This window comes from Sesamum indicum, linkage group LG8 (genome assembly GCF_026168435.1).
Source record: "Sesamum indicum cultivar Baizhima isolate 11 linkage group LG8, ASM2616843v1, whole genome shotgun sequence".
In the NCBI taxonomy this organism is placed as follows: Eukaryota; Viridiplantae; Streptophyta; class Magnoliopsida; order Lamiales; family Pedaliaceae; genus Sesamum; species Sesamum indicum.
The window spans coordinates 30,123,934-30,144,089 of NC_142664.1; the positions used below are offsets into that span (position 1 = coordinate 30,123,934).

Sequence of the window (20,156 nt, forward strand, 5' to 3'; positions counted from 1 at the left end):
TAAATGGATAACAAACGACAAGCAGGTTGTGAATAGAGAACATGGGATCACTCTTGAACTGCAGTGGATAATCCTTCTGTATCAATGTCACAATTGATGTATATGATGAACTAAACTGCCAATGAGAGAAATTTCATCACTATCGGGCAAGACAAAATAAGAACTTCGATAATTATGCCAACAAGCTCCACAAATGGAAGTTACATTCTCCATTATGATGGAATAATTTGTCATCTCTACAATCAGCATGCAAATTCTTCCCACTAATCATGACAATCTAGATGGTGACATGCTAGTCACCTCAGAAGAACAGGCCCCTTGTCATGTTGGAGACATTATAACCAACCATAAATCACCAGAATCAACCATTGGGAATTTACCAGTAGTCATTACAAGAGCATTTACCATCCTTGAAATGATGAAACCGCTTGTTGTCTCTGACAATTAACTCCCTCCCAACGATTCTGGACATGATCTTGATAGCATTGTGACAATCGCCACAGACGCGTAGGTTTTTAATGATCCGCAGAGGTGTCCTTGCAGGAGTACTAATTAGACCATAAGCAATAGCAAGACGCTCACTGTGGTAAAGAAGTGCTTGTTCCTTCGCCTCCTGATCAATGTCATGGAGGACATATCTGGTGTCGGGAACATAAACTTGCTCTTTCTTTGCAGCCCTCAACTTCTCATCGTCCTTGTAGAGGGTAGGGTTACGGAACTCCGGTATCCTGTTCCTCCCAACGAGCATGTTAATCCCAGATTGCTTCTTAGGAGGAGGAGTGGGGATCTTGTTGGTAACGGCCTTTGAAGGGTCAAGACTGACCATCAATTCCTCCGCACGATCTTCAAGATCAATATCTCCATGTATACGTGCATAGTTCATCAATGCCTCCCAAATAACGGCTGTGGGTTCAAATGGAAGGGCTTCAATGTATGCCTCGGCCTCAACAAGATGCCCGGACTTTCCAAGGACACCTAGAAGCCCCAAATAATGTTCAATACCTGGAGAAATCCCATAATCAGTTTTCATAGACTCAAAATGTAAAAATCCCTCTTCAATTGCTTCAGCACTAGCACAAGCTTCTAAAACAGCAATAAAAGTTTCTCCATTTGGTGGTAACCCCAACTTCCTCATCTGCTCAAATAATGCCAAACCATCATCTCCTAGCCCATTGGCTGCATACCCATTAATCATCAAGTGCCAAGAATCCATATTCCTATCAGGCATGTGATCAAAAACTCTTCTTGCGTCAGTCATACTTCCACACTTCGAGTACATGTCCAGCACCCTATTATTCAGTTGTAGGTCACTCCTAAAAGTCGACCTCAAGAAGTAGTCGTGTGCTTTCTTGGCGTCCTCAAATTTCTTTGAATTCCCACATAACTCAAAAAGCAAGCTAAAACATTCAGCATTTGCTCGAATCCCCTGGTCCATGTGTTCGATAACTTCCTTAACCTTACCCGCTCTGCACAAGCTCAGTAAGTCAACAATATCAGCCGGCCGACTTGCGTTTGACACTTGCGTACTTCCATTTTGAATCTGACTATTTACAGCAGCTTGCCCATATGAGCCCCTTTGATTCTGGTTTGGTTGTGGGTGCGTCAGATTCAGATTCTGATTATAATCATTCTTCCATTGATTCGCACCTCCGTGTGGATAATTCTGGCTCTGATTAGGGTTGTGCTGATAACCCTGATTTTGAAACGCTCCCTGCGGGGGATAATTCCTATCCAGATTCGGTTTTTGCCCGTAGCCTTGATTTCGATTATTACTCCACTGATTAACACTTCCTGGGGGAGGAGGATAATTCTGGTTCTGCCGAAAACCCTGATTTGGGAAATTGCTGCTAAGGCCTGTACCTCCCTGTAGCGGATACCCTTGACCCGAAGTCAGACTTCCTTGATTCGGGAAACCCTGATTCACTCCACTACTACTACAACCACTATTATAACCCTGATTCTGGAAATTACCGCTCCTGTTATTAACTGGGTTTCCGAAACCGCTGTTCCGTGCGGCCCACTGATTCTCTGGGTTCTGATCGAAATCGAATGAAGGAGCCGAGGGCTGAGGATTCGGCCTCTGGAAGTCGTCGGGTATCGCGGAGGTTGAGAGGATTCTGATAGCGGGGAGAGAGGGGTTTCGGATTAGGGTTTTGGGAACTGAGATGAAGGGGAGAGAGGGGCGTACCTTGCCAAGAAAAATGGTCGTAGGGAAGGAGAATCGAACCCTGAGAATTGACGACAGAGGAGACGCCATTTTTGTGGGTTGTGGAAAAGAATGGTTAAACCCCAGGTGTGTGATAAACCCTACCGCATAGAAGGACGCGTACTCATCGATGGAGGAGGGAGTTGAATAGAGGTAACGGGTTGGAGTGCTGTTCACTTATATCCGGATTCCGGACTTGTGATTCGGGTTAACAGACTCCGGTCCGCGGGTAACATGTTTCTACAATCTACACCCAAAAAAAATTAAGGTCATTGTGATATATGAAATGATAAAAAATTCCTATGAAAATATAATTAGTAAATTATTTTTTTTTATATTTTAAAAAATAAAGTACATCAATGGTTTAATAGGAGATAATTTGCTTATTTTTTAAAATACAGGATAATTTTTTACTCATTTCTTATACTACATTGGGGTTTTCTTTAATTTTTCATATCATATGAGGCTAAATTGCATTTTTTAGAAAAATTATATTGAAAAAGAGAACCGATAATTACAAAGTACTCCCATTAGGTTTACACATAGGTCCTCTATAGTTTGAAAGTTTATATTTGATATCTTTAAGATTTATTTTTGTCTAATAAATAAATTAAAATTTACCGTATTTGTTGATAATAACAAAAAATAAAAAAACAAAAGTTCATATTTATCCCTGATTGACCGAACACTGAATTATTACAAATATAATAATTTTATTTTTCTAATCAAAACTACCCTTATACATATTCAAACATTAATACATATATATGGAAAAATAATAAAAATTATATATATATGTACATATGAACATAAATAAAATTTGAAACGCATTCCTAAACAAGTATAAAAATTGTAAGTTTGAACCAAGCAAACATAATTCAAATGTAGATTTAAGAAGACTGTCATCATATTTTCATAACAATCATTTTAATATTTCAATGCGTAAAACAATGTAATGGGTGTGAAATTTGAAATTCGCAAGTCTAAATTAATTCGTTATATCATTTTCAAACCTAAAACAGATAGTAACATAAGATTATTTGTGATCATGTCTTAAGTTGTTAGCTAAGAATTTATAGAAGAATTGAGATCAAACAGATTTGGTATCTTCTGAAGTAGTGGTACTAATGTTTTGTTGCAGATGTCGGGCCTTTTATGATCCAAAAGATTTGATTCTTTCGAGAGTTCGTATCTTTTTGAATTACGTTTAGCTCATATTAGTCTAATCGTTCAATTTGTTTAATTTTGAAAAATACATGAGATAATTTGCTTTTTTTTTTTCATATGAATAATTTCTATTGATATACTAATTATTGCCATAACTTAAAACTCATTATATGTCTTGTTATCACCTTTTAATTAATAGAGTATTTGGTTAGATTTATATTAAGTATTTATAAGATCATATATTTTCTCATTTTTTTTTAGGTTTTTTATAAAGTATTAAATTTATATTAAGAATGCCTCTTTAAGTGTTTGTGTAAAACATTTACTAAATGAATTGTGAAATTTTATAAGCCTGTGAATAAATATATTATGAAGTATTTGAAAATAGTTACAAATTCACCCAAACATGCCCATAGTTCCTTTAGAAGGAGAAAACAACAAATACAGAAATGAAACTTTACCGCCAAGTTTTTGTGAATTTAAAAGGGGGGAGAGAGAGAGAGAGAGAGAGAGAAGCAGAGTCCGTGGATGGAAGACGAAGACGAATCTCTATCGCCTTCCAGCGATTCAATGGAGTCGCAACCTGACACCGATTCGTCCGAATCCATATCCGAGTCAAACGGCTCTGGAGGCGATAATGACGAAGAAGAAATGCCCCCTGCGCGTTCAGCTCCACCCAGGAACCACCAAAGGAAGTCGCGAAACGTGGAAGCTCTTGTAAGGTTTGTTTTTAGTTATATGATCTGTTAGTATTCGTTAGTTGGATTATTAGTTATTAAAGTCATTGCCATTGCGTTCGGTAACTATTAGTATGTATGGTGATAGGGCTGTTCAAGGCTAGGGTTTAATCGTTTCTGTTTTGGATTTGAGAAGTTTGTCTCCAGTAAGGTTCCTGATTGTGCGAATGACATTTAGCATCATGTTTTAACCATATATAAGCAGTAACTTGCAAATGCGAGAATCTTCATTTTATTGAGATCGGTATCCATTACTTTCCTGCTTATTTCTTTTTAAAATATGATGTTCCTAAATCAGGGGAAACCTAGAAGTGAAGCGGCAACCACTATTCCCTAGAGTATATTCCGTAGTTGATGCCGAGAGCACATTAAGGAAGCCCTTTAAACCTCCCTCTTCCAGTGGTTACTCTGAGAACAAGGAGCAGCTGGCACGTCGGCTATGGGCTCGCAAGAGGTTTGTGCCATGGGGCTCCACAAGACCTGCACTAGTCAACATTACGAACAGGTTTAGTACTCCCAACATAATTGAGGAGAATGATGATTCAGAGGAGATCTTATCACTGCCTCCAGGAATCGAGCCTCTAGTGCTATGGCAGCTGGAAGAATCTGGGGAGAGAGACAGAGACTGTACGTCTATAATTGTGGACTCCTTGCTTGTGAAGTTTCTCAGGCCCCATCAGAGGTACAGTTAGGCATAATTTAGAGTTCTATATGTTTTCCATATTCAGAATGTCTGGTTAAGAACTTAAGATGTTCTGGTTGTCAGTAGTGAACTTAAAAGATATAAAACATCTTTTAAAAGCTAAGGAGGAGGTCCTGAGAAATTCAGAACATACTTTCTCATTAGCATCTTGTAAACATGTCTCACATGTACTAAAGTATTCTTTTACATTTTCCAAAAGGATAGATATAATTTTGTAGGTGGTAATGCTTATATTAGGGTTACAAAATGCCGAGGTACATGGCTTCGTATTTATGATATTTAGTACTCACAGCTGGTTGTAGTTCTGCTGTTAGAATCCTGGATATTAAACCATGAAATTGCATAGATAAGGTTAAATATAATCTGATGATTTTATTACATCATTCAATTTGAAGGTTCACTTGGTATGCACTTGCAGAGAAGGGGTGCAATTCATGTTTGATTGTGTTTCTGGTATTCTTAGTGCTTCCAACATCAATGGTTGCATCTTGGCTGATGATATGGGGTAACGTTCTGTGGCCGACTGACAAATTTTTATGTTCAGCTTCTAAGATTGATTAAATGCTTTAGCAATTTTACATCTGTTGTCTTTGATATTCTCATTATTTTTTGGTTGTTGTCGTTCAGTCTGGGGAAGACCTTGCAGTCAATCACATTGCTATACACTCTTCTTCGTCAGGGGTTTGATGGCAAACCAATGGTTAAAAAAGCAATAATTGTGACTCCTACCAGTCTAGTGAGTAACTGGGAAGCTGAAATCAAGAAATGGGTTGGAGAAAGAGTGAAGCTTCTTGCTCTCTGTGAGAGTACTCGAGAAGATGTTGTCTCTGGCATTGATAGTTTCACTAGTTCATGTAGCCCTTTACAGGTGATTTTCTTGCGCTGTCTGAATTGTCTAGCAATAATCACAACTAAACTGACGGTCTTATAGTTACTGATTGTTTCCTATGAGACATTTCGGATGCATTCGTCTAAATTCAACCAAACTGGATCCTGTGACCTGCTTATATGTGATGAGGCGCATAGACTAAAGAATGATCAAACATTGACTAATCGAGTGAGATACATCAAATTCTTTTATTTGAGCTTTTTTCCTGGATGAGGTCATAATGAATTTGGACCTAAGATGACCTTCATTAACTTATGGACCAGGCATTAGCTGCACTATCTTGCAAACGCCGCATTCTCTTGTCAGGGACTCCGATGCAAGTGAGAAATGCCTAAACATCCTTACTCCTGCATCCTTCTCATGGTATTGCTTTGTTACACTATGAGAGTAATTCAATCTTCTGTGTCATACAAATTCAGAATGATCTCGAGGAGTTCTACGCCATGGTTAATTTCACAAACCCTGGAGTCTTGGGCGATGCTACATATTTTCGCCGTTATTATGAGGTATGCTATGTTCCTGGAATTTGAGGACAGTGGAAGATAACCATGAGACTTTTAACTCCTTTCTATTCTCAAATTCTAACAATGGCAGTCAGCTTTATGACTATGAAAGGAAAGATAGATTAACAATTGAAATAGGAACAACATGCAGTGTACCATTGTGAAGTCTAGTTGTTCCTCTGCCGTATATAGCAAGCATTTATTTCAAAACTTGATTGTTGTCTATAATATTTGAAGACACCAATTATTTGTGGTCGAGAACCTATGGCTACTGAAGAAGAAAAGAGGCTTGGTTCAGAGCGATCTGCAGAACTAAGTGGAAAAGTAAATCAGGTAACTGTATTTTCCCTATATCTAATGCCAAGCGTATGCTTACTCTTATCGGCTTGAAAAAGCTATCTATATTGAGTTCCATAGGATCACAAATTTTCTCCCTCGTTAGAAATGTTTTGTTTGTTAGGGTTCATACTGGGTTCAGGGGTTGCATTGGTAGATTTGACTTAACTTTTGACTTATTTCATTCCCCGTATTTCAGTTTATATTGCGGAGGACTAATGCACTGCTGTCTAATCACTTACCACCAAAGGTACTGCAATATGCATTATTTGTATTTCTTTGCATTAATTAGCATAATTTTTTTACTATGATGTAGAACTGGGGCTATAAGATTTTTACGACTAAGTGGTCTTGTTTTTGACTTTTGGAGCCTTTCGAGATCGTTATATTAAAAATTATCTATTGTATTGGGTTTGGTTGTATTCTCCATAATATTATGGTCGTAATGCTCCAGAGTTGTTGCTTTGATCTTTTGACATCATTGTTTAAACCGATAGTCTTCATATAGCTTCATATCTGTCTTTGTTCCTTAACTGTTAGTGGCTTTGTTTTGGTTACTATCTTGCAGTCCATTCTTAGACTGTGGGCATGCTTTCAAAAGAATAACAAAGATGAATAGATTGAAGTAATAGCATTTCATCTACGATATGCCTGACTTATGATCAAGAATTGGATTGCAATTATGAAGTTGTCGTGGGGAGAATTTGTGTTTATTCAGCACTAGACTGTTAATTGACTTCTTGATTGGATATTGGGAAGATCTTATGCTTCAAATGTTTGCATTAAATATATGGTAGAGAAGTGATCTTGTTGACATAGAATATGGTGGTCATTAAGGATACCTATAGAGAACTAAAATAATAGATAGCCACCATGTTTGCACTCTATGGAGCTAAAATCTTGCCTTATGTCTCTTATTCCGGTCATATTATTGGACATAATGTGGAATGTGGATCTATTGCATGCTCTGGAAGAAACCTGAAATAGTTTTGGACGGGATAGCTACTAAAGTAATCGCGGTTTATTTGACTTTATTTCGTCTAATTTTATTTTTCCAACTTAGTTAATTGACATATATCTCATTTATCCACTCTGTAAGATGGGTGCCCGGTTATAGGGCTACATTTGAAGCTACCTGGATCTGTGGGTATTCTGATATCAGGTCTTGTTTAGCTTGGAACAAATCGAGCTGCAGGTAGGGCATTGAATAATGTAGTTCAGAACTAATCCAATTCATCTCATCATTCTTCCCAGTCTCTAAATAAATATTATTCTTTGAAAATGGGACCTTATAGAATTATTTTATTACTCTAGAGAACTTCAAACTTTCCAAAATAAGTTTCACTTATATGTTCTTTATATCCTCACGAAACAATTTATATTGCCAGATCTGCAATTCCCTTCTTTTTCATATCTAAACAACTTAAGTTTGGCCTCTTTCATATGTTGATTGTTTAAATAAAGTAATTGCTCCTTTCTTACAGATAATTCAAGTTGTATGCTGCAAGTTGACGCCTCTCCAGTCTGAGCTGTACGACCATTTTATACATTCAAAAAATGTAATATTCATTTCTCTATATGATTATGGGTGCAGTCTGCATAAGCTTCTTTTTCTTCTACTTCAACGTACAGGACAAAGACTTCTAACTTTCAACTTCCAAGCGCAGGTGAAACGGGCTATTTCAGAAGAAGCAAAACAATCAAAAATCCTAGCCTACATAACAGCTCTTAAGAAGCTCTGCAATCACCCAAAGGTATACTCTTACTGGAGGGTGATGAATCTATGATTGTCATTGCTTTTTGCCAGAATGGAAAGTAAATTGCATATTTGCATTATTGATAAAGATCTTATTTGGATTACATCTGAAACGCTGAGGTCTTTCCTGATATAATACTTTATTCATGCATTAGTTCCTGGTGCACAAGAAAAGATGAAAGCTGCTTGCATTTTACTTTGATGACGATGGAATTTAGTTCTGAAACATATCACCATATTATCATTGGTCAAGTTCTGTACATTGTATCATGTTACGCAAAATGTTACCTAAAAATGGCTGGCCAGTTGCATTAGATCCCAAAGACTCTTCTGTTGTTTTTACTGTTAAAAAAGAAAAGGAAAAACTAAGAGAAAATGATGTTCTACGTTTAAACTCATGGGGTTGAGCATGGTGCGGTATTTGGATAAAAGCCCCTTGGGTGTTAAGTGTAGAACCAGCTTTTCTTCAATTGTAGGATGGAAGGGCCTGTAAGAAACCCAGTGAGCTTAGAATAGTGTCTCACCATCTTTGGCCAGCTTCAGGTTCTTAACAACTAGTTATGCCTAAACCTTCAGTGCTTCATATCCTGGCTGACAATTCATGTTATGAGTCTATAACCAAGTTAGGTTGCCAGTGTGAAACTTTTACTATCACATACAGATCTCTCTGATCACTTGAATTTCACCTTGGAATCTGTGGGATGATTTAGGAATGTAATCAACCGCCAGTTTTAGTATTCATTAGTATCTTTTTATTTGCATTTTTATGATTGAATTGCAGCTATTAAGGTACTAACACCAGATAAATTTATATTTGAAGCTAATTTACGACACAATAAAAAGTGGGAGTCCAGGAACATCAGGGTTTGAAGATTGTTTGCGTTTCTTCCCACAAGAAATGTTCTCTGGAAGGTGAATTCTTCCTGATTCTCAGCCTTCTGTTCTTTTGACGATTTAGTATGACCTCATCTTAGTATTAGGCAACAATTCCCTGTTCTATCAGATCTGGATCGTGGACTGGTGGTGATGGGGTATGGGTTGAACTATCAGGAAAAATGCATGTCTTAGCCCGGTTACTTGCTCAACTCCGTCAGAGAACAGATGACAGGATCGTCCTAGTTTCCAATTACACACAGGTGCCAATTTTTGAGCCTTTTAGTTGGATTAACGCTGGTGGTGCAATGTTGTTTATGTGATGTTATTCGGCAATTTTTTTCTTTTTTTCGTTATTTCTTAGTTGAGGACTTTTAAGTACTGTGCCATTTTCTGACATAAAATATCCACCTAGTTACAGATGGATGGTGCAATAAATGCAGGAAATTGTACGTTAGCATTTTGGTTTGTCTTGGATAATATTCTTATTTCTATGGACAGCCATAGTACCAATCCTGCCGACTTATTCTTGGATTGGTGGACAGAAGAAAACCTCAACTAATAGAGGACTAGAATTTTAGTTTTGTGTTAGATATGTACTTGATGAGGCTTCCTTATGCTTCTATGTTTATTGGCAATCTATAGTAAACAAATCATTAATCAATGTGTTCCTAAAAGAATTCTTCGTTTTGTTAGAAACTGTTTGAGTAATGAAGTGCGCATTTCATGATATGAAATGTGGATGCTTTCTCTTAGGAAAATACAAACATATCCAGAGGGCTTATTTGATCATTTTTATGCTTCCATCCAAATTATACGTTACAAATTCATGTTCAATTAATAATAGAACATTTCTTCTACTTTGCTTGATGCGCTTGGTTTTGTTATGGAACATTATTTTGTCGAACATTACTTTCCACTTGACTTTGAGTAGTGTGTGCATGCGGAAACATTATTTTGTTCGTTGACACACTTCACATGGAAGAATTTTAGGAATAAAGAGTCTATTAGCATGAATGGACCTACTGGCGCTTGTCAAGTCTGTTTATAGTGGTGAAGGCATTTTTGATGATTGCTGCACTTTCTAGTTGTAGACACACCCTTATAAGAATTGTTATATCCTTTGTCTCCTTGACGTGTGCGGTGTGCCTATCTTTTCTATTCTCCTTTCTCAGACACTAGACCTTTTTGCTCAATTATGCCGTGAAAGAAGATATCCCTTCCTAAGACTTGATGGGACTACATCAATCAGCAAAAGACAAAAATTGGTTAATCGTTTTAATGATCCATCAAAGGTATGTGAATTTTGTCTTTAAAAAATCTTGTTCTTATGGTATGAACATACCATCATTTGATTATGTTAATATATTTTTCAGGATGAGTTTGCATTTCTCCTGAGTAGCAAAGCTGGAGGTTGTGGCCTCAATTTAATTGGTGGAAACCGATTGGTTCTCTTTGATCCTGATTGGAATCCAGCAAATGATAAACAAGTAATTTGTCCTTGCACATTAAAAAGATTATTACTTCATGTCAATGCTGTATTCGCGATTGGTTCTTCTTTCTATGTCCTTATTCTATCAAACCCACAGTTTGTAGCTACTGGCTGAGTTCTTATTTATGTAGAAGCCATAAATCTCCTAATAATTTTTGTCCTGATGTTTATGAATAGTTCAGAATATGACAAAAAACCTTCATTCATTGTCCATGAATTCTTGTATCATAGGAATCTATTGATAGAGTTTCCATCTTCAATTTTCTCAATTTTGCAGGCAGCAGCAAGGGTCTGGAGGGATGGACAGAAGAAGAGAGTCTACATCTATAGATTTTTGAGTACTGGAACTATTGAGGAAAAGGTTAGATGCAGTAATTTCTTGATGCATTTACTTCCCTATCTATGCTTCTCTTTAAGCAATTATGATTTAACTTTGCTGCAGGTATACCAGCGTCAGATGTCAAAAGAAGGACTTCAAAAAGTTATTCAGCAAGAGCATGTAGATTCAGAGAAGGTACTTTCTTATTTTTCTGATAATCGCGATACAGTCTATTCCTTTTCATGTGTGTTTGATACAAAGTTCTCTTACCAGGGAAATCTCCTTTCAACAGAAGATCTGCGTGACTTGTTCACATTTCATGATAGTGTGAGGTGCTTCATCTTTCTAGAACTTTGTGCTATTTATATAATGGTTATTAGAGGTTTGCCATAAACTTCTTGATGATGCACAGGTGGTGATGTGTTTTCTTTATTTAATTTGATCGGTTATTGAACATCATGAATTGGAAAAAGAATTGATGATGCATGCACTTAGGGTTATGATATCTTGATGATGTATGAAGTATCATTTATCAGCGTGATTAAAGTTGTGCAATAAGTCATGACTACATCACATCTGTGCTTAGAGAGACTGGTCTAGAGGTTCTACTGCTATCAGCCTTTCCCCAATTGGTTTCTTACAATATTGCCCTTCTGTGGAATCTCCAAAGTCTTGGTGTCTTTTCCTCTTTCTTTTTTCTTCTTCTTTTCTTTTTTGTTTATTGAGAGTGCCGATTTCTGTACTTCATTTTCCTTCCAGCACTCCTTTTTTCTTGTATGAAATGTATAAGGAGATGGACTGCAGAAATGGCCTGTCTGTATTAGTGAGATGTTCCTTCCCACTTACTAAAGATGCACGTATACAGTTCTGAAATCCATGAGAAGATGTGCTGCAGCCGTTGTATAGGAGATGAAATTATCTCTAACAGCAGTATGGGATCTAATTACACAAATGGAGGCTTCCAGCCTGATGAAGAGGACATAGGGGGATTTGCAGCTATTGCTGGGTGCTTAAACAATTTAAAAAACCATGAGAAACAGGTTAGTGAACTTCACAATATCAGAATTTCTCAAAAGATTTAGTCTTTTGCTCACAAAATATTCTCCTTAAGGTTGGAAATCCAAAGGAAGATGATTTAGCTAACTGGGGGCATCATCACTTTCCATCTTCTGTGCCTGATTGCATATTTCAGGCTTCAGCTGGAGACGAGGTGAGAATTTCAAGTAGAGTGATTGCTACTTAATCCTTTCACTTTACAAGGTGTGTGCTTAAACTGACTTGTTCTGTGATGGCATTGGAGATTACTCGTCAATGAACAGGTCAAATTAAGAAATCCTGATTTCTAAATCTCAATCTTAATCTGCGTCATGTTTGCCAATCATATGTTAGCCTTTTTCCTTTTGTTTTTTCCCTCTTAAATGCCAGCAAACTCCTTAGAGGAGATCAGGAGAATGTGTGGATGATGAGCAACATTTGCATATGTCTTGGCTGCTTGTTAAGTATTGTACAACTGCTTTCTTTTGAAATGTTTTTGTTTTGGTTTCTTGTTAATGACTCTTGAACACCAGTACTGTTGCTTTATATTTCAGTCTGGATTTGGGCCTGTCTTCATGAAGTATGAATTCTTCTTGATTTATTTTTTTATACCAAATGACCATGTCATTTCTAACTTACAAATTTCCTTAATCTTCTGATTGAATTCAATCTAAATCCTGGAATGCAAGAATTGGATTCACAACTATGGACAAGATTGATTAATTGCTGCATGGGTCCGACCTGGAGTGATGGCCATGGACCCTTTTAAATCCTGTGAAGAAATAGGACCTCGACTAAATCAGTTTCTTTCCTTAAGAGAGCTATCTGTATTTGAGGATTGAAGCAATCATAAAACAAAACCAATTTCAAATATGCTGGGAAAACATTGGTCTTGTTGCTGTTCATTGTTGATGCCAACTGGATGATTCTCAGAATTGTGTTTTATGTACTGTAGGTTTCATTTGTTTTCACAAATCAAGTAGGGGGGAAGCTTGTCCCCATTGAATCAACTGTGAGATCAAAGACAGAGGAGGTGGATGATCAAGAAAAACAGACGAATTTCAGAAAACCTCTCCCCCAACGAGCAGTATTATCATATAAACATAGAAAAGTGTTGCCATCAATCTCTCTTAACAGAGAATCTACTGGGAGCTCATTCAATTTTAAGCCTCTGCCACAGCCTAACTCAAAATTAATGAGAACGTTGGAAGGTAAAGCTCATGTTATGCTGTCTCCCAAAATATCCCCTGGCAATAAAATAAATTCAAATCAATTGTCTCCTGCTTGCATAAACGATGATGATTTTCAGTAGATTTTGGATTGGTTAGCTTATTTTTCCTCTTGTTTCACTATTTTTTAGACATAAGAACAGATATTATGAAATGTTTGACCCTCTTGCTTTTCAATAATCCCCGATTTATCAACAAAATAGCTTGACCACTATGATTTACGATAACATAGTTGTCAAGTTCAGGCTTGATAGAACAGTATTTGAAAAGATTCTTTCTAGTACCAGAACTTGTATGTAATAGTATCTATTGTATATCGTTTTACCATGATTGCATGGTAAACTGCTGTATTAAAGAAAGAAAAAGGAATAGAAATGAACAATTTTCATGCCGTTTGTATCTTAGTTTGAAACTATTTAATTTATCAGTTAATGTTTTGCTTCCTCTGTTAGCTTATCAACCTTTTTTTCTCCTGACTGATGTGTCAACTGCTCAAATCAACTGACTATATGATCCTGAGCTGGCTGGCATCTCGGTTCTTCTGGCCCCAAATGAACTAGTGAAGCAACCAGTTAAGGTTCAGTTTGATATAATCACAGAAGACCTTAAGAAGCTTTATTACTTTCAAAAGTCAAAAATCATATTAAAATTGAAAGCCATTGCAGAAAAGGACCTGAGTCTTGGCATATGCTTTTGCGCCAGAAAAGAGAGAAGGAAAGAAGAATGTTTTTTTACCTGTGTTGACAAAAAATCTTTATTCTATTAGTCATTAGAGTCCAACTTTCAGCTTGATAAAAATGCTTTTATAGACATTGAATTTATGTCATTGTTTGATCGTCAAATGATTACATGTTTGTTCAGTCACTGGTATTTTCTGTTTGTACATTGTTGTGAAATGACTACAAATAACAACGTAATCATGTGTTTTCTGGTTCATATGCTGACTTTTCTCTGGCCCTTTGCTTTGTTAGATATTGTGTCCAATAACTTGGCTTTTTCTTTGAATTATGGATTTTCATATTCACATAAAATATGTATTTGAGAAATACCCTATAGTGGACCTTGCTCTTACTAGAAGTATTTATGCTTAATATCACTTCACTTAATGTGGTGAACGCATGTGATATACAATCATGTAGTTCCATGCTGAGGGCTGTGGTGCAGTGGGAAAACATTATAATGGAGCTTGCTTCCCCCCCTCCCCCCCCCCCCCCCGGCCAACTTTTTGTTTCATTCTTTCCCTTTAATTCCTTATGAAGTGCAGTATTTTAAGTTTCTACTCAGATGGGCTGTGTGTCTGGTTGAACTAATAGCTTTCGTGACATCGGTTTTAGTTTAAGTTTTCAGACAGCTAAAACCCATCTGTTAAGGCTTGTTGTCTACGTTTGATGCATAAGTTATTGTAGCTCTTGTCATTTCTTGGAAATGAAGTTTCAGTAAAACTATAAACCAATCAGCATCTTAGCAACTCAAACGTACCTGGAATTCACATATTTTCTTCAACTAGTTAAGTAACATAAACTAGTACATAGTGCAGAGGGGTAAAAGAACTAAGAATGCTACAAGAACATTCGTTGACAGCTTCCAATGTGAATGCAATTGTAATTGCTCTTCTCCAAAAACACTCCTTAAAAGTGAAGCTTCTAGTTTTGATTGGTGTAGACAAATTGGGTTTTGGGCTAAATTTCTGGTGCCCAATAATTGGTACGATTAGTAGATTTTCATATTGTTCTAAATTGTAAATGGAAGGATATTTGAAATTGACCAAACTCCAGCAATCAAAATTGAGTAACATGCTGGCATTGCATATAATAAAAAGTAAAATGTGGGAGAGGACTTATCCACAGAATAATATATGTTTGTTAAAGCATGAGAAGTCTCACCACTCATGGGAATATAGTCAAGATACCAAGAATCACTCTATTTTTTTTTTTTAAAAAACATGTTTTTGATATGATGAGAGAACAGAAATAGAAGGTAGAAAAATTTGGGGGGTTAAAAGACAAAGGATGTTGGGTGGAGGAGAGACCAAAAGAGACACAATGCTGAAGAGTTATAAGTTAATTAGGATGTTAGAAAGTGGGGGAATCAGCCACCTGTAGTAGACTCATTTGACTAATCCCAATAAGATTAAGAAGAGGATTAACCCAACCCATGTGATGTCACCTTCATTTCTGCCCATCCATTCATCTATTCTAATCTTTTTCCTTTTTTTTTTTTCACCTCTCTGTCTCTCTCTCTCTCATACACACACACACAAAAGTGATTCCTTTTATTTATATAAACATGCTAATTACCAATGATCAACTAAGCTTTTATTTAAAATTCCATAATGAATGAAATTGAGAGCACAAAAATTGTAGGCAAACGGGTTTATACCCTACTTTTATATAATTGAAAAGTGCCATTTTAATGTATTATTTTTATTTATTTTTAATTGTGCATACATATTTGGATATGTTTGTATACGAGCATATATAATAGATGTGGGTGGGTGTGTTGGTCAAGATTGAAAGGCTAATTTAAGTAGTGTTTGTTTTATGAAATGTCGGTCATACTTAAGAAGCAAGTGTTGTAAGCGCACATGTGGGCGTGGGAGTTGGAGTTGGTGACACTGCCAGTTTGGGTCTACGGAGATAACACAACACTATCTCCATGCACTTTTAGCCATATCATTGTGGACCTAAACTAAGCTCTAGTCCTGTATATAAACTTTTTTTTTTTTTTTTTATTTGGAATCTTGTATATAAACTTACTATCAATCACTTATATTTAAAAATCTTACCAAAACCACAAATTGGGAATCCTAATAAATATAATTTAGATTGTAAGTAATTTTTTAAAATGCTTTTACTGATTTATTTATAACGAAACGAAGAAGTTAGAAGGTAAGTAAGTTTGATAGTAAAAAGAATATGAAAAAATTCTAAGTTTATCCATTTTCCTACTCGAAATGTACATAAATATTTTGGCGAGCAATAGTTAATTAGAGGAAGAAATAACGTTTTAAATTGAGAAAATATTTTTTTAAATATATACTTTTACTAAAATTCAAGACCAATTATGTATTAATTAGGTGTTCTTAAATACAAGGGATATTTACACTCTCCTCCCTTGAAATTTGATGTAATTATATGTAGATTTTATGTGTTTGAAAAATTATATTTAGCACCTTTGAGGTTTGCTTCCGTCTAACAAAAAAGTCATCCGTTAGTCAAAATTCATTGAATTTATTGATATTAACAGAAAAGTTGGATTAAACTTATTGCAGGTCAAATGATTTTTTTGTGACTAAGCTATCCTTATAACAGTAAAAATATACCTCCCACATGCAGTAAAGCGTGAAGGTACAAGGGTAATTTGATCATATAAATATTTATTTGACGTGTAATAAATCAATAATAGTCAATGAGGGGTAAATATGAGATTTTATCTAATTTTTTTGTTAAGATCATCAAATACAGTAAATTTTTAATAACAAATAGAATTATTTTGTTAGATGGAAGCAAACCTCATAAGTACTAAATATAAATCTTTCAAATTATAAAAAATTTACATGTAATTATACTAAGTGTTTAGAGTACGAAAGAAGAGTGTAATTACTCCTCAATACAATATATCTATTGCTCATCGTTGTCTTGTTTATTCCTTTGTGCATAAAAAGCTTTGAAGTGTATGATTAAACTACTTGTGTGTGTATATATATATATATATGTGTGTATATATGAATCCTCCAAGTCCCTAAAGAAGCCTTATTATGAGCTTTGGTGTTTTCATAAATACTTCAAATTATTGAAAGGTTAATTACATTTTGTCATCGAAATTATAATTATTTTTATATTTTGGTATTTAATTTTTTTTTTGTGTCAATTTATCATTTCGACTTTATGAAATTTTGTACTTTGTCATTTATAATTATTTTTCAACCAAGTATTTTTTCAAAAAAACACGACATGCAATATACGTTATATTTAAGAGTTATATGATGTGATATTTTTTACGTATGCACATTATATGATGTTTTTTCTTCTAAAAAAATCAACAAAAGAAACGGTTATATATGATAAAGTGCAAATTTCGCAAAATTAAGATAGTAAGTTGAAACAAAAAAAAAATTCTGTAACAAAATATAAAAACGAGCATAATTTAAATGACAAAATATAATTTACCTTTATTAAAAATATCAAGATTTTGCTGTCTTGCCTTTATTAAAAAGCTTTGTGACTGTCAAAGTGGACCACATCCATCTTTCCCAATTCCCTCTGCTGCCCGTGTGGACGATTAATGCCTCTTTATTGCAACTCTTTAACGTAAGTAATTGTGCAGATGTCCAGAAGCAGACAGTGGATATTGTATGTGTATAAACAATGTCAAATATCACCTGGGAAAACCCCTCGTTTTACTGCATTTCGTACTAATAAAGTATTAACCTTTCCCTGGATTAAACCACAGCCTCTAGTGACCCAACATCCCCCCAATGATGATGATAATAATGATGGTTTAATTCATCAGTGATCGATCACAAGTGAGAAATCAAAGGAAAAAAATGACGGTACTCTTTAAAAAAGATATATCAGCAATATTGAGATCCTAAGAGTACGATATTGCCGGTTATTAGACAACTAGAGAGGGAGAGCTCGACAGAGCAATATTTATCCAAAGGAAGGACTCGAAGACACATTCTTAAGGGTGGAAAATTTGCACTTTTAGTCCCACAATTTACAGGCTTAGCACATTTAGTTTTGAAGGATAAAGATTGTATCATTTTAGTCCCATAGGATAAACGCTAATCTATATCCTATCGGACTAAATTTGCCACAATTTTATCCTATGAGATCGAAAATGCTACAATATTTATCCTATGGAACTATATATGCTAAGCAGGTAAATTGTGGGACCAAAAGTAGAACACACACTAGCATGTGAAAATAAAAGTACAATTTCTCATTGAAAGATAGTAGCACGATAAAAAGCAATCAACAAGAGAGTATTTTTTGGCATCATTCTTGATTGTCCGTATTTGGATTGTAAAGGGTGCATCAAATGCCATGATAATATTGATAAGACTAATGAAAAAATAATTAATAAACTTAGTAGCTATGGATTACAAATCATAATACAGGTATGTTTGCTTCTTCTCAAATCTATTGACTGGCTGATGTTGTTTGGACCCTTGATTTCAGAAATTGCTTTGGATCTTAGCACTCTCACATTAGATGTAGCTTTAAGCTCACAACTGCCATCTACACATTAATCCTTACTCATGCCAACTCTCTCAACACCGACATTATATCCAATCACTTGAGTTTTTGGATGAGCAGAAATTTGATATTTTTGTACCTTATAAAGGATCTATTACTTGGGTGATCGTATAAATATCACCTCATCAAAATCTGATTTGAATAAGAATTAATTTAGACTTTCCATTACCCTTATTTTGATTTCAGAAATTGGTGCCACCTTATCTTTTATCCTTTATGATAAATGCAATTTTCAAGAAGATAATAATAATAATAGTAAGTAAATGTGTTTACAAGTCATTGTAACATGCAGTGACTGAACACACAGGTGGTTAGGCATTAGTGAGACACAGTGTGGAGTTCACATGTCTCTTACTTGTAAGTCTTATGAAAAGTTAATAATAAAAGTAAAAAATTGTAAGAGTATCCTATTCCTACATGATATAGATCTGATGAAGATTATTATATATGCTATGTCCACTTTGCTGCCTCCAAAAGAAAGCCATAATTGAGGTCTTCTTGTCTTGAATAAATACACAACTATTCATATCATGCCAATCCAAATAAAGCCCACAATCCATATTTCTTTACAAGTTTCACCTGCTGTTTTTTTATTTTATTTTTTTACATAAACAACTCCTACATGCACATGAGACAACTAGTCACCTATATAAAGGGTTCTTACACTGCATGTGAACTCCGAAAAAAGAAGAAGAAATTTGAACTACAGCAGCCCTTGAGTTCTTTTTTTCTTGTTTTCCGTAACTGCCAATGGCATGCTTAAACATGTTCAACAATGAACAACATCAAGGACTCTACAGCACCATGAGTCCAAGAATATCATTTTCTAATGATTTTGCTGATCCTCAACAGCCCATCAAGCTTGAGAATAGCTACAGAGAAGCTCCCGTCTCGTCGGATTTCGAGTTCTCTGTCCCTAACTACACCATGATCTCTGCTGATGAGCTGTTCTTCAAGGGAAAAATGCTGCCCTTGAGGGAAAACTGCACAAAAACGACTACCCTTCGCGATGAGCTTCTTGCTGGTGGTGATGACTATGAGGATGTGTCGCCTAGGTTGGCCAAAGGCGTAAACCGGTGGAAGGAGAGATTTGGCCTCAAGAGATCACAGGTTGTACCTAAGAAATCTGACAAGAATAATGATGGATCTTTGGAAAGTGTGGATGAGATGAAGAGTCAGTAGATCGTTTATGAGAACTTTGAAGGTGAGACAACATTGAAATTTGAAAAAATGTAGGATAATTTCTAGAACTTTAGATGTAGAGTTTTTGTGTTGATTTTGATGTTCTTCTTGCAGGGTCTTTCTAGTGCTCGTTTCATTGGTGTTGATGACGAAGATTTTTGTTGTTTCTGCTAATGTTAGAGGAATTAATGTGAGGTTTGGATTAATGTAGAGATAGATGGATTTCTTGAGTTTAATCCTTCGTCATCCTTTTGTACCTAGTGGGATCTGTGTACACAAAATATTACCGCCAATGTAAACCTCTTTTTTTTCCTGTACAAATGTTGGGAGTCAAAGTTCTAATGTAATAATTTGTATGCGTAATTTGATTCTTCTGATTGAATGCAATGAAACTCATCATTTGTTTGCTCATAGTTTTATGATTATAGCATTTTTGCTGATAGAATATGATTATACAAATAAAACGGG

General features: G+C 35.6%; 3 protein-coding genes across 5 annotated transcripts; 2 read left to right on the forward strand and 1 right to left on the reverse strand.

Annotated features, from left to right (window-relative positions):
• Positions 1-149: 149 nt before the first annotated feature.
• On the reverse strand, positions 150-2,364 carry LOC105169551 (Tetratricopeptide repeat (TPR)-like superfamily protein). Its single transcript, XM_011089968.3, has one exon. The coding sequence runs from the start codon at positions 2,255-2,257 to the stop codon at positions 377-379; it is 1,881 nt and encodes a 626-aa protein (XP_011088270.1). The 5' UTR covers positions 2,258-2,364; the 3' UTR covers positions 150-376.
• A 1,430-nt stretch (positions 2,365-3,794) lies between these two features.
• RAD54 (DNA repair/recombination protein) lies at positions 3,795-13,644 on the forward strand. 3 transcript variants are annotated; one of them, XM_011089969.3, is made up of 21 exons: positions 3,795-4,095; positions 4,409-4,792; positions 5,232-5,318; positions 5,441-5,681; positions 5,745-5,870; positions 5,966-6,022; positions 6,122-6,208; positions 6,443-6,538; positions 6,741-6,791; positions 8,026-8,100; positions 8,209-8,295; positions 9,118-9,209; positions 9,301-9,433; positions 10,346-10,465; positions 10,547-10,660; positions 10,940-11,023; positions 11,105-11,176; positions 11,255-11,313; positions 11,847-12,021; positions 12,093-12,191; positions 12,972-13,644. In XM_011089969.3, exons 1-21 carry the CDS (start codon positions 3,902-3,904, stop codon positions 13,326-13,328), a joined length of 2,790 nt encoding a protein of 929 aa, XP_011088271.1. In that variant the 5' UTR covers positions 3,795-3,901; the 3' UTR covers positions 13,329-13,644. The 3 variants fall into 3 exon arrangements, with proteins under 3 accessions (XP_011088271.1, XP_020551461.1, XP_011088272.1); XM_020695802.2 differs by having other exon boundaries at positions 3,967-4,090; XM_011089970.3 differs by lacking the exon at positions 3,795-4,095 and having other exon boundaries at positions 4,561-4,792; positions 5,209-5,318.
• A 5,496-nt stretch (positions 13,645-19,140) lies between these two features.
• LOC105169888 (uncharacterized) lies at positions 19,141-20,097 on the forward strand. Its single transcript, XM_020696355.2, has 2 exons — positions 19,141-19,710; positions 19,803-20,097. The coding sequence occupies exon 1, from the start codon at positions 19,257-19,259 to the stop codon at positions 19,686-19,688; it is 432 nt and encodes a 143-aa protein (XP_020552014.1). The 5' UTR covers positions 19,141-19,256; the 3' UTR covers positions 19,689-19,710; positions 19,803-20,097.
• Positions 20,098-20,156: the final 59 nt, after the last annotated feature.

What these genes read in the sequence shown, in the direction of transcription:
- LOC105169551 (XM_011089968.3), bottom strand. Translation starts at nt 2,257, where the DNA reads ATGGCGTCTCCTCTGTCGTCAATTCTCAGGGTTCGATTCTCCTTCCCT.
- RAD54 (XM_011089969.3), top strand. Translation starts at nt 3,902, where the DNA reads ATGGAAGACGAAGACGAATCTCTATCGCCTTCCAGCGATTCAATGGAG. An exon ending in TTTCTCAGGCCCCATCAGAG is followed by an intron (nt 4,793 to 5,231) that starts GTACAGTTAGGC and finishes ATGCACTTGCAG; the next exon opens with AGAAGGGGTGCAATTCATGT. An exon ending in TAAAAAACCATGAGAAACAG is followed by an intron (nt 12,022 to 12,092) that starts GTTAGTGAACTT and finishes ATTCTCCTTAAG; the next exon opens with GTTGGAAATCCAAAGGAAGA.
- LOC105169888 (XM_020696355.2), top strand. Translation starts at nt 19,257, where the DNA reads ATGGCATGCTTAAACATGTTCAACAATGAACAACATCAAGGACTCTAC.